The following is a 13,189-nucleotide window of genomic DNA, read 5'->3' on the forward strand; positions in this document are numbered from 1 at the left end:
ACAAATACAATAACAAAAGAAAATGACTTGGCAATAAGTTGTTCACGTATATCTCTAACTGTGGAAACACCAAATTTACCAAAAAGAAGGAGAAAATTAATGTATAAATTTATAATATATAGTTTAAATTTTTAGATCATACAGTAATTTATATTTAATATTTTTTTTTAGGTTGTAACTTGAGGAAGACGAAACAAAAAATGGTAAACATAAGGCAACAATGGAAGATTTAGAAGATTGAATATTTTTTATTGAAATATTATATAAATACTTTTAATATTGTGTAGAATCTGAAAAGTAAGATGTCACCAAACATTTACGCCTTTTTATAAAATAATTTTGTTATTTTATTATATCTCTCCCTCTTACTTTATTATGTATTGATTTTTGTTCTTAGTCAAATCTTATATGTGACTTATGTAAATTTTATATTATATCAATATCTGTAATTTTAATTGATATAAAAAATAATTATTATATTGAATACAATCATTATTATTTTTTAGTTATTACCTAAATCTTAATTGAAAATTTTTTAACAACAATTTTTTTCTCTTCATCTATTATTTTATTTTTTTAAAAATAATTTAATAAAAATTGATATATCATAATTATATATAACCTATTAACATAGACAATATTTTATTTATATTTTATATTATAATAATTATGATGACAAATTTAATTTTTTTAAATTAAAAATTAACAACATTTATCCTTAATGATTTTGTTGTAATGTTTTTTTTTATATAAAATGTTATAATGAGAATGATAAATTCGAAATTCTCTAATTAAAACTAATTAATTATAACAATTAAACTAAATTAAATATTATTAAAAATCATAACAATGAAAATGAATTTGATTTGATTTTTCAATTTTTAGGTAATTGTTCCATTTCTATATTTAAAACTTTTATATTATAATGAATGAATAAGTAAAGAAAATATAACGTTTTAACTCTGAATTATGTTCAAATATTATATTTAATTTCTATATATATCATTTGTTTCAATCTTTGACGGATATTTTTCTTTATATACTTTTAAAATTATTTGAGTATGAAGTCTAAATCTTCACAATTATCGAAAGATTTTCAATCCGAGAAAAATAGAAGTTAGTATTTAAAATGTTATAGAAATATTTTTTTATATTAACATATGAAATTAAAATTAATTTTTTTATTAAATACAATCATTCTTTTTTTTTAGTTTTTACCTAAATGTTAATTAAAATTTTTTTAACAACTCTTTTTTTCTCTTCTTCTATTATTTTATTTTTTTAAAAATTATTTAATAAGAATTAATATATCATAATTATGTATAACCTAATAACATAGACAATATTTTATTTATATTTTATATTAAAATAATTATGATAACAAATTTAATTTTTTTAAATTAAAAAATAACAACATTTATCCTTAATGATTTTGTTGCAATATTTTTTTTTTTTATAAAATGTTATAATGAGAATGACAAATTCTCCAATTAAAACTAATTAATTAAAACAATTAAACTAAATAAAACATTATTAAAAATCATAACAATGAAAATAAATTTGATTTTATTTTAAAATCTTTAAGTAACTGTTCTATTTGTATATTTAAAACTTTTATATCGTAATGAATAAATAAGTAAATAAAATGTAACGTTTTAACTCCGAATTAAGTTCAAATATTATATTTAATTTTTATATATATATCATTTATTTCAAAAGTTTACAAATATTTTTCTTTATATACGTTTAAAATCTTTTGAGTATGAAGTCTAAATCTTCACAACTATCGAAAGACTTTCAATTCGAGAAAGATAGAGGTTAGTGTTTAAAATGTTATAGAAGTATTTTTTTATATTAACATGTGAAATTATATTTATTTATTAAAATTTCATATTCTAACTATATGATTATTCAAAATTTTCAGATTAGAATATAAGTTCTAATGCTTTTGAAAATTTTTCTGAGAGCATTCAATTGCAAATATAAAGAACAGTGCTTTTTAATGAAAAAATTCAGTCATTTTGTGGACTTACAATTACTTCCTAAAATATAAATAAAAATACAGGTATGATACATAAAAATATGAAATCAATATAAATATTTTTTTATTAATATAATTATTTATTATGTTATATTCTAATTATATATTTTTTAATTTAAAAAAATATTTAAATCAAGTTCACTAAATATCCTTTTTTGTAGGATCAAGTAATGTATTAGGTAATGTTTAAATTACAAGAACATTCTAATATAGTATCACTAAATTATACATATTTTAATTTTACAATATTATTCCAATATGTATGATATTGTTTGTAAATAAATTTATTTATATAACAATGCAAAAAAGAATATATTTTAATTTGCATACATTACCATATAATTTTTTTAATGTATTTATACTGAAATTTTTATTATTATCATTTCTAATAAAATTATGATAGTAATAATTTATTTATTTATAAAATAAAATATTTGTTAATATCATCATTAATTTTTTTTAATTAATTTAAAAAATTTTAAAAAATTTCTAAGTAAGTTGGTATTTGTTTATTTATCTTTTAAAATTTATTACAATTATTACCATATGAAATTTATTTATTATATTATATTTTAAAATAAATTATAATATGTATGACAATATATATATATATATATATATATATATATATAATTTACTTATTTATTTATTGACTTTTTTAAGATACAACATATTATTAGTTCTATTATTATCTTAATAAATATTATCATAATTTTATTAATTCTATTATTATTATATTAACAAATAATTATTTAAAATTATTTCATATTTTTAATTTATTTTATTATTAATTCTATTATTATTAAAAAACCCGTGCAACGCACAGATATATTTACTAGTTTTTTTTTTTTTTTGTAAAACATACCTTATAAATGTTATGGAATTTATGATGAGAAATATTTTTTTATCATTTGAATGGAAACTAAACAAGCTCACACTGAATTGGAGAAGTTATGTGTTTTTTAAATGAATCCAACTATATATTACATTGTCTCCGACTAGAATGAGAGAAAAAAGAAAACTAGTGAATTTAAGAATTTTTTATTTTAATATTAATTAGTTAACAAAGAAAAACATTTTAAATTAAAAATATTTAAATAAAACTGATAATAAATATTTTAAAATGACAATAAACTGTCCCACAATACGGGTCTTCTTTAAAGGTAATAAAAAAATTAGACCAAATAAATTAACTTGCATAATTGTTATATTTTGATGGAAGAAAAATATTAATAATGTATTCACCAACATACTGTATGATTTTTTTTAAATAATTAAAACATTCATCTCATATACTTTTATTTTTTAAAATTATTTTTAACTTTTTAAAAGATTAGCAATCACAATAGGTGGGTTGAAAAATATGTTTTAAAAAAAGTGTGTTGCTGTGAGATAAAAATTCACTTAATCCGGGCTAAAGCGAGTAGGACGGGTCGGGTTAGATCCAAACCACAATGTTCATAACAAAAGCATTGAGGAAAACTAAAGAGGAGCTTCACAATCGCGCAAATCATCGTCTCTCTTTAAAACCCTCCGCCGCCGGTTCTGTTGCACAACGTCTGGTTCCGCCGCTGCCACCGTCGTCTCCGGTGTCTTCGTGGTACAGTTATCTATGCTTTCCATTCTTAAATTGCTTTTATTTTTAGTTAATATTTGTATGTAAAAATCAGGACACCTCTTCAATCACTCCTTAAACAATTGTGAAATGTTGTTATTGTGCTTGAAATTTCTGATTAACGAGACTAACTATGCATTAACCACGTTTATTATAATTCGAAGTTTTGCATTCTCAAACCTTACCTTAAACTTCTAGGTTTAACCGTTCTGCTTGGTCTGTTGCTTAATGATGTAACGACCTGCAAGTGTTCTGTTTTGGATTTGCGTTTTTATGTTGCTTTCGACCGGGTATCCTGTATATTCCTACAAGCTTGCTCTTACTCTGTTCTTATTTCTGCATTGTGGCTGTTTGATGCTAGTTATTATCCACCTAACAGAAATTAATTGTATTTAATCTTTTAAGAGATTGAAAAATAAAACAAGTGTTGCTGTAAATGAATGTTCCTAAAACCTTCGAAACTATGTACTGCATAAGAGGGTTAGAGTTCAGTTTTTATGTTTGTTGAATATCTGTAAATTTCAGATTAGACTCGGGACATATTTTTGGGGAATCTGTGTTTCAGGGATTAATTTGTAGCGGTTAGCCTTCTTGCTGTGTAGAAAATGGCTCTAGAACTTTTTGATGGCAGTGATTCAGAGAATGATGACATCTCAAAAATCAAGATAAACAAGGAGTATGCTCGTAGGTTTGAACACAACAAGAAGCGGGAGGACCTCCAGCGTTTTGAGGAATTAAAAAAGAAGGGTGTTATTGATTCACCTTCACCGTCACAGTCTGAAGATGAGGAAGAATCTGAGTCTGTGTCATCTGAAGATGATGACCATGAGAATCTTTTCAGTTCTAGGAGTGACAAGGAGTTCTTTGATGCCTTGCTTAAGGTCAAGAAGCAAGATCCTATTCTTAAGCAAAAAGATGTTAAGCTTTTTGTATCTGATGATAGTAGTGACGACGGAAGTGATGAAAAGGAGAAAGTTAAATCAAAGGATAAGAAGGGTGAAAAACCAATGTATTTGAAGGATGTGATGGCAAAGCATTTGATTGAGGAGGGCCCAGATTTTGGTGATAAAGAGGAGGAAATAGATGAAAAGGAGAAACATAAATTAGAAATTAGTAAGGGTAAGAAGGTAATGCCTGCCAAGGATAGGGATTTTGTGAATAAGGATGGGAAGAAGACTTATGGCGATGAGCAAGAGGAGTTGAAAAGGGCTTTTCTCAAAGCCGTAGAAAAAGAGGGCTTGGAAGATGGTGAAGGGGAATTTTTCTCTGTGAAGGATAAGGTAGGTGATGAGGACAAAGTAGATAGTGATGACAAGGAATTTGAGGAGAAACTGGATGAGTATTTTGGTGGAGATGTAGAATTGAACGAAAGTTCTAAGTTTCTAAGAAGCTATTTCATGAACAAGATGTGGATTGACAAGAGTGGGGGGAATTTGAATGTTGGTGAGGAGGAATTGCAAGATATTTCAGAGGATGAGATGGAGATTGAGAGACAGGAAGAATACGAATATAGGTTTCAGGAAAATCATGGGGATAGAGTGTTGGGTCATGCTCGGAAGGTGGAGGGATCAGTGAGGAAGAAGACTAATCCAAGGAAAGAGCAGAGAAAGAGCAAAGAGGAGAGATTGGCTATAGCACAAAAGGAGAGGGAGGAGGAGTTGAAACATTTAAAAAATTTGAAGAAGCAGGAAATACAGGAGAAGGTTAAAAAGATAATGGAGACTGCGGGGATTCTTGATGATGATATTATCCCATTGTCTGTGGCCGAAATTGAAGAGGAGTTTGACCCAAAGGAGTATGATAGAATGATGAAGGCGGCATTTGATGATAAATATTATAATGCAGAGGATGCTGACCCGGATTTTTGTAGTGACGATGATGACATTGAGAAGCCAGATTTTGAAAAGGAGGATGAACTACTTGGGCTTCCTAAAGGTTGGGATGCAAGTGGATCTAATGATGGTTTTTTGGCCGCAAGGGAAAAAGCATTGAAAGAAAAGATTGAGAGTGCTAGTGATGATGATCTCCTGGATAGAGAAGATCAAAACGAAGAGAAAATTCCTGTGGAAGGTAGTAGGAAGAGGAAGCGTAAGACAGCACTTTTGGAGAAAGCAAGACAGGCAATGATGGATGAGTACTATAAATTAGATTATGAGGATACAATTGGGGACTTGAAGACAAGATTTAAGTATGCCAAAACAAAGCCAAATAGATTTGGCATGAATGCTTCTGAGATACTGTTGATGGATGACAAAGAATTGAATCAATATGTTGCCTTGAAAAAGCTTGCTCCTTACCGGGAGGAAGAATGGAAACTAAGCAAACAGAAAAGATACATGCTGAAGACAAGGACTAAGGAGCTCCTTCGTGCAGCAAGTTTGGATAAGAAGAAAAGGAAGAAGTCGAGGGTTGATTCTGGCAAGACAACTTCATCAAATAATGTTGTGGAGAATGAAAAAGCAAGCGCAGAAGATTCAAATATTAATACGGATAAGCTATCAAGGACAGCCAAGAGAAGGCGACAAATGGCTACTTTAAAATTATCACAATCAAGGCTTAAAGCATATGGGAAGATACCCACAAAATCTAAGCACGGAGGAAAGCATTGAAAGCTATGCAGGTAATTTACTTCAGTCTCGGGTTAATTTGGACTACTAAAATAGAAATATCTATTGCTGTTGTTAAATATGATTGATTTAATATGCGTTCCTTTCTAACTAACAAGGCAAATTATTTTAAATCAACGCAATTATATTCTATTGCAATTAAAGGTGGTATTGGATTAAGTTAATTTATTTTGAAAAAGAATTGTTTTCTGTCTTCTCCCCTTCCCCAACTTTGCCTGCTTGTAAACTTTTGAAATGTTTTGCAGAAGGAACCAACTAACCGAGGGACGTCTCTGAGAAGAGGATTGGAGCTTAATATTGCAAAATACAGTATGCTGGATGTGTTGGCCAAATGATTGTGCAGAATACTGTGGAGAGAAGTTTTGCATATTTTGTTGTTTCTCCAAATGATTAGAGTCTAAGGAATTTGTTAGTCCTAAACAAACTGTCAATGGAACCAGCAATTCAGTTTTGACCGAAAGGCGTGCTCGTCTGTATTTTCAGTATTGCATTTAGAATTATGGATCAAAACAAAAATTATATTGCGTTTAAAATTTGTGACTTAATATTGCTTATCGTGCCATTTCACAAGTTACTTCTACTTGAAAACAAGAGTATCAGTGTTACCACATCACGTCCAATTGATCTTTCATGCCATACAAGCTAATAATTATTCAAGGAATAGGATCACAACAGTTTTATGTATATAACTAGCGCAGCGTCGTAATTTACTGATCAAGGGGCTCGTCCTCTCCAGAGTAATAATGGCGAAAAGCACATGAAAAGTCTTTGGCTTCATGGCCACTGCTGCAGAGCTCAGCATATCTGCACAAAACAAAGTTCGTCAGTAAACAAGCTACTAATACTTGATATACTCAGGACTATCAGAATTTGTATTTATGAGCAAGATGTTGCCAAAGAAAACCTGCCCCCTTGCCTTAATGTTTAAGGATAAATAAGAGTTTGGTGAAAACACTGCTAGGATTTTGATGCTTGACCGGCACATTCATAATATAATAGTTTTTGGTATTACGGTCCAGAACAATTTTCACAATGGATTTAATAGCACGAGTCGTACCTGAGATACCTAGGTTATGCAAGAAGAGAGACTTACATCTTTTGTGCTTGCGATGTTAGTGGGTATTTACATCCAGCCAGTTTAGCTGATTCTACTGCTAGGTTCAAGTCTTTAGCCTGGACCACACATACAATTAATTCTGCTTATTTTTAACCACCAAAATTTCAAATTAAAGCAACCACACTTGTTTATCAAACTTCAAGTTAATAGATAATAAACTTGATCCCTCAAAGAAAAAAAAATTAATCAAAATAGACTTCACATTCGATATAGATTTGGGCTTTTTGTTTAAAAAAAAAAATTCTTACACTTCATTTAGCAAGTTTTATATAATTTTGAATAACGATTCCAACATCAAGTTTCAAAAAACAAAGAAATAAGATAAGCACACAAGAAATGCATTACGAACTGCTGAGAATAAAGTGAAAATAGTAAAGAAAAAGAGAAACAGCATGGGAGTCTACATCATTGATATATGATATTGCAAAAGTTCTAAAAAAAACATTGTGCACCAAGTAAACAATTTCTAGCAGTTTCCAGGCTGTAGCTCAATAAAATGGAGTGCCAAGTACAACCCTTTCGGCTTAATGGCAGAAATTATTGCATATTAAGAATTATCCTTTCTCTTCGATCAAGATGAATGAATTTGGTTGAAGAGAATCAGTAGTACCCAATTAAATTTGATTTTGAAATACGTGTCACTAACATGACATAATTCTGCTTAGTCGCATTCCACTATAAGAACTATTCATACTATAGATTTTCCAAATGGTACAATTGCCAAAATTAAACACATGCAAGTTGAGTTAATTAGTTAAAGCTCAATTGCTCACCATAAGCTTTGATGCAAACCCTCCATTATAATCCCTTGAAGAGGGCACACCTTCCATCAGTCCAGGAACCGGGTTGTAAGCATCACTGTAATCAATGCAACTACCACCTATTAATTTGATTGTCTAAATACCAAAACTTTTTAACATTCTAAAAAATTCCTTAAAGATTGTGAGCTAAGCTGTCTGTACATTGAAAGTTTTCTGAATGTACATGTTGCTGAAAAAGGAGTCATTTTACTGTTATCAGGAGCAAACTACTAGTATAAGGTCTAAAAGAACAAGACAATATATACAAGGACTGTTATTCTCGAGGAAAACAACGAATGAAAAATGATGCAATTTCCAAAGACTCTTTGGAATATGTCACTTCCAGTAGAGCTAAGTCAAGGCAACTAGTTAAGTGTCTGACACAATGTACTTCAACATTATGGCTTTTGAACTTCGTTGTACTTTCTACTGTATTAGGGGAACTATACTCTTACCTGTTCCATTATAGCCACAATATGACAAATCTAATTCTAAGGCTTCTAAGAATCTTTGCTACCACATTGTTAAAGATGCAGACAAATCCAACATAGTCTTGCAGCTAATTGTCATATTGAGTTGAGAGAAAAAGAGCTGCATACCTACTCCAACAACGGGCACTAGAGCAGTTAAATATTTGTGTCAAGGTGCTGGCAGAAACACCTAGAGATTGGCCCAGTGCAAGGGCTTCTGATATTCCCAGCATGCTTACAGCCAAAGCCAAATTATTGCAGATTTTTGCTGCCTATTAACAATAACAAAGCCCATGAAAAAATCTACGTGATTTAAAGTTAAGCACCAAAAACCCTACCTTAGTTATAAGTATGTAACTTACAGAACCACTTCCTGGTCTGCCACAATATATTGCACTTTTACCCATTGAAAAGAATAAGGGTTTTGCAGCAAGAAATGCTTCTTCAGAGCCACCAACCTGGGGAAGTTCCATATCTTGTTCATTACTCAAAATTTTGCCAAAAATTTACAACTTCGGTGCAAGTGTTTTAACCCTAACCTCATTCCCGAGCACAGTCCATCACAATACAACCTTTGTTAATTAACCAATCAACCTTTTAATGCATTATAATAATATTGTGGAATGATTATTATCAAACTTTAACATCAAATTGAGAATCAATATCATAGAAACTTTAGTGAACTCCCAGTTTGGTCATTAGAGTACCAAGTTGGTCCTCAAATGATAATTTTGACACCATAATAGTCCAAAAGTTACTGCAAACATGGACCAAATCGGTGTCATTCAATGACCACAGATGATCATTTAAGGTCTGATGTGATCTCACCAATTTTTCAAAGATCAATTGTTGAACAATTTTGGCTTAATGCCTTCTTTGATTCTATTCTCCTCCATAAATTATACAAACTCATTTACAAGTATTAATGACAAAATAATTTTATTTGCCAATTTGTGAAACCTAAATTTGGAAGTCTAATTACAAACAATGAATAGACTAATTCCTATTCCTAATATATACAGCATATAATAGGAACAATAATAATAGTAATTGATTCTCTCATTAACACAAATTGGGAGTCTACTCTAAAAAGTACCATCCCCAATAAGAATTGGAAAAATTAGTGATAGAGTTTGTCTGGTTTCTAGGATCAAATGCATGGTCATCGAACAGACAACTACTACCAAAATTGTAAATAAAACGGTAATACTACCATAAAAGTAAGTGTCCCAGATTCAGCTGCAATAACACTTCCAGATACAGGAGCATCCAACTGGAAAGGCATTTCCCAATCACCTACAAAATGTTTAATCATTCAGTACCACATCGGTAAATCATTTAGCCTATTATTAAATGCTTGAAAGCAAGTGATAGACCAGGAGGATTTTATGATAGCCCCTCTATCATTCATAAGAAAAATAGAATGAGATAACTTATACATTAGAAGACTTTAATTTAAGAATCGCTTTCAAATGGATAGAGATTTGAACCTAGTTACATTAATAAAAGCTAGACAATAGCATTGGTAAGAAGTGGGCAATTTTCAGTTTGGAACCAGTTAGGTTGTAGTAGTTGTACATTCATTTTACACGTGCCAAAACTGCATACCTATTATTAACATCAACATCAATTAAAAAGTTAAAGGAACACAACGTCACAAAATGACAAAAATTAGCTCATCAGTAATTCAATGAGAAATTAGATAAACTCTCATGAGAAAGACATGTAAAGCTAATAGGAATGATATTAGAAATATTTGCCACATGATTGGCAAAAGAAACAAGCAGTTAGCTGACATGTTTTATGAACTTCAGGAAGAATTAAAGAACCTTTATGAAATATTGGAACAGTAAGATACACATTGCAGAATTGACTGCTTTGTGGTAACAATAAACTTGCCTCTAGAGGTTTGTGTGCGGGAGCAACCATTAACACACACTGATGAGATAGATGTTAAACTCCACAAATAGAATAAAACTTCCCCTCAAGTTTTAGATAAATTATCAATTTTTTGTGAATTTCAAAAAGTGAAAAGACATTTTCACAAATTTGTCAAGGAATTTTTCTTGAGCAACAAATTAGTTATGAATGAATGAGATAAAAATAATTCTATGGTGCTAAAAGGAATAATGAATTCACAGATGGAAGTTCAAGTTAAAATATACTTTATTTGGTTGATACTTTACTTTATGTTACCTTTCTTTTCTTTTAGAATATAATTAGACACTGTGGCAGAAAGATTTCTTGAAGTTTGTGGATCAATAGTTGATGAATCTATCAATAACCATGGCCTTAGGAGTTTTCCACCATGAAGCAAACCATTTGGTCCAGTGTAAACATCAATCACCTACTTAAATTGAATCAGGTTGTTATTTTGACATCAGAACAAAGTCATGTAATAATATTGGGAGCAATAAGACAATTCATCCATACCCTGTAATATTGGGAGCAATAAGAATTTCAGATACACAATTAAGAAAACTGTTTAGCTAAATAACAGTTTACAAACTTTAATTATAGATGCGACCATTTATATAAAGCTAAATGAGTGAAAGTATATAATCACACTACACATGAATAATTTGATAAAAAGCTTGGCTACTAAATAAGTTCATTTCTATGTCTCCAAAGATAGATTACAAATCCTATATTGGTTTAGGCAATATGCTATACTAGGTTAAATAGGAAGAATTGATGAAAAGAGGGGGGGGGGGGGTGCAAGCATCATGTTTCATCATGATACAGATTCAGAAGCCTTCCCTTTTGTATAAAAGAAAGCAGTATGGGTGAAATCAAAGAGATTTATTTCCTTTTTTTATTTTACCAAAGAAGCTGTGTAGGGAAGTCAACAAGCACATAATCTGAGCTAGTTAACCAAAAACTGAAATCATTCCATAGAATAAGACGTAGTTGAAAACTGTAGACGAAACTGAAGCCACTAATGTTGTAATGTATTCACATTGAAGGAAATGTCATAGAGCTAATGGCCATACTTACATGGGCAGAAGAAGGTAACATTGTAATTACAACATCACAGGCTTCTGAAACTTCATAAGGTGTTTTCTTCGTGGGAACTCCCATCTGAGAGAACATCTCAAGAACATCAGAGTTTCTGCCATTTTTTCACAAATTCAATTAGCACCATAGATATTCTGCTTAAATTAACAAAAAATGAAACAACCCAATTATATTAACATTGCCATTAACTCAGACTCCCCATATCAAGCACATTCTCATGCCATGCCTATATCCTATGAATTGCATTGCACTACCAATGAAATGAGAATATATTACACTCACACGGACAAATTTAGTAACTCACAGTCACGCAAGAAAAAAAAAAGGGGCATGATAAGCTCAAGAAATTGTTTAAAACAATACGCGTCGTGAACTGTAAGTCTGAATCCAGCTTTGATCAAATTATTTGCCATTCGGGATCCCATATTTCCAAGCCCAATGAATCCAACATTCTGCAGTGTATCAATTAATTGAAAGCGTAAATTAACAAAACAAGCATTAAATTAACATGTCTTCTGGGGATATGCCAACATGATAAATTGTAGCTGAACCTATAAAGAAACAGTTAATGATCTTTCAACTCAAACACAGCAAATGAAGATAATAAAAATCATAATTCACGATTGAAGAAACTAGTCATACACTTATTAAGAGCTTGTCGACAAAAGTGTTGAAAAAACATCAAATTCATGCTTCGCATTCCAGTGTTTTAAATACTCAACTCTCAACTTATAAATGCAAAATCAATCATAAAAATAAAACATAAAAAACAAAATCATATCTTCACTTTGAAATAAAGATAAAAAAAAAAAAAGACACCCCACATATAAAATGAGGCAAAAAGCATCACAATTCATTAGCATGATAAAGGGTACAAGTTATTTGAAGTACCCAGTTAAGAGTTGGCATGAAAGATGCAAGCTTCGCACGTTTAAGAGATAAAGAATGAGGGTTGAGAGAAAGGGTAAGATAAAGCAAGTAGAAGGATGATAGTAGTAGTGATCACAGACCTGCAAGTGAGGAGGGGGAACCTGTGATGAAGAGAAAGTGCGTATCGGAGAAGAGATAAAAAAAGAGTTGCATTTCGAAAGAGAAACCAAAGATTTCAACCTGCAAATCGCCATATTATCCTTTCTCTCTTCTTCCTCGTTTTTTTGTTAGTTCAAGTTCCCATTGCGGCACCTTTTTCATTGCAATATCGTATGGGAATTTTACAAGAAATATATTTATATTATTAAGAAAGACAAATGTTAATTGGTTAACGAATAAAAATAAAAAATATTATTAATCTGCCATTTTTAACGTAATTCTTTAATGCAATTAAATATTTTCTTCTTCTAGTAAATAAGAAAAAACAAGTGGAAGAAATTATAATAGAATCATAATTATTTATTTTGAAAACATAGGATCAATTTTAACAGTAGAACTCTGATAAGCTCAAGAGTATGAGACCAAACAAGATGAGGCAAGGGGGTGTTGCAATGCTGGCCAAATTGTTGAT

General features: G+C 30.2%; 2 protein-coding genes across 8 annotated transcripts; one reads left to right on the forward strand and one right to left on the reverse strand.

Annotated features, from left to right (window-relative positions):
- The first annotated feature begins 3,531 nt into the window (after positions 1-3,531).
- Positions 3,532-6,843, forward strand: LOC113866953 (protein KRI1 homolog). Of its 2 annotated transcripts, XM_027501795.1 has the most exons (4): positions 3,559-3,641; positions 4,182-4,736; positions 4,824-6,276; positions 6,529-6,812. In XM_027501795.1, the coding sequence occupies exons 2-3, from the start codon at positions 4,262-4,264 to the stop codon at positions 6,263-6,265; spliced, it is 1,917 nt and encodes a 638-aa protein (XP_027357596.1). In that variant the 5' UTR covers positions 3,559-3,641; positions 4,182-4,261; the 3' UTR covers positions 6,266-6,276; positions 6,529-6,812. The 2 variants fall into 2 exon arrangements, with proteins under 2 accessions (XP_027357587.1, XP_027357596.1); XM_027501786.1 differs by having other exon boundaries at positions 3,532-3,641; positions 4,222-6,276; positions 6,529-6,843.
- LOC113866964 (probable 3-hydroxyisobutyrate dehydrogenase, mitochondrial) lies at positions 6,790-12,890 on the reverse strand. Of its 6 annotated transcripts, none has more exons than XM_027501808.1 (10): positions 12,699-12,890; positions 12,052-12,140; positions 11,668-11,782; positions 10,867-11,017; positions 9,884-9,966; positions 9,009-9,128; positions 8,800-8,942; positions 8,174-8,258; positions 7,377-7,456; positions 6,790-7,087 (listed from the first exon to the last, which is right to left on the reverse strand). In XM_027501808.1, exons 1-10 carry the CDS (start codon positions 12,810-12,812, stop codon positions 6,991-6,993), a joined length of 1,077 nt encoding a protein of 358 aa, XP_027357609.1. In that variant the 5' UTR covers positions 12,813-12,890; the 3' UTR covers positions 6,790-6,990. The 6 variants fall into 6 exon arrangements, with proteins under 6 accessions (XP_027357609.1, XP_027357636.1, XP_027357619.1 ...); XM_027501818.1 differs by having other exon boundaries at positions 6,844-7,087; positions 9,033-9,128; positions 12,699-12,869; XM_027501826.1 differs by having other exon boundaries at positions 6,981-7,087; positions 7,341-7,456; positions 9,033-9,128; positions 12,699-12,869.
- Positions 12,891-13,189: the final 299 nt, after the last annotated feature.

The sequence above is a fragment of the Abrus precatorius genome, unplaced genomic scaffold (genome assembly GCF_003935025.1).
Source record: "Abrus precatorius isolate BTA unplaced genomic scaffold, Abrus_2018 Scaffold10, whole genome shotgun sequence".
NCBI lineage: Eukaryota > Viridiplantae > Streptophyta > Magnoliopsida > Fabales > Fabaceae > Abrus > Abrus precatorius.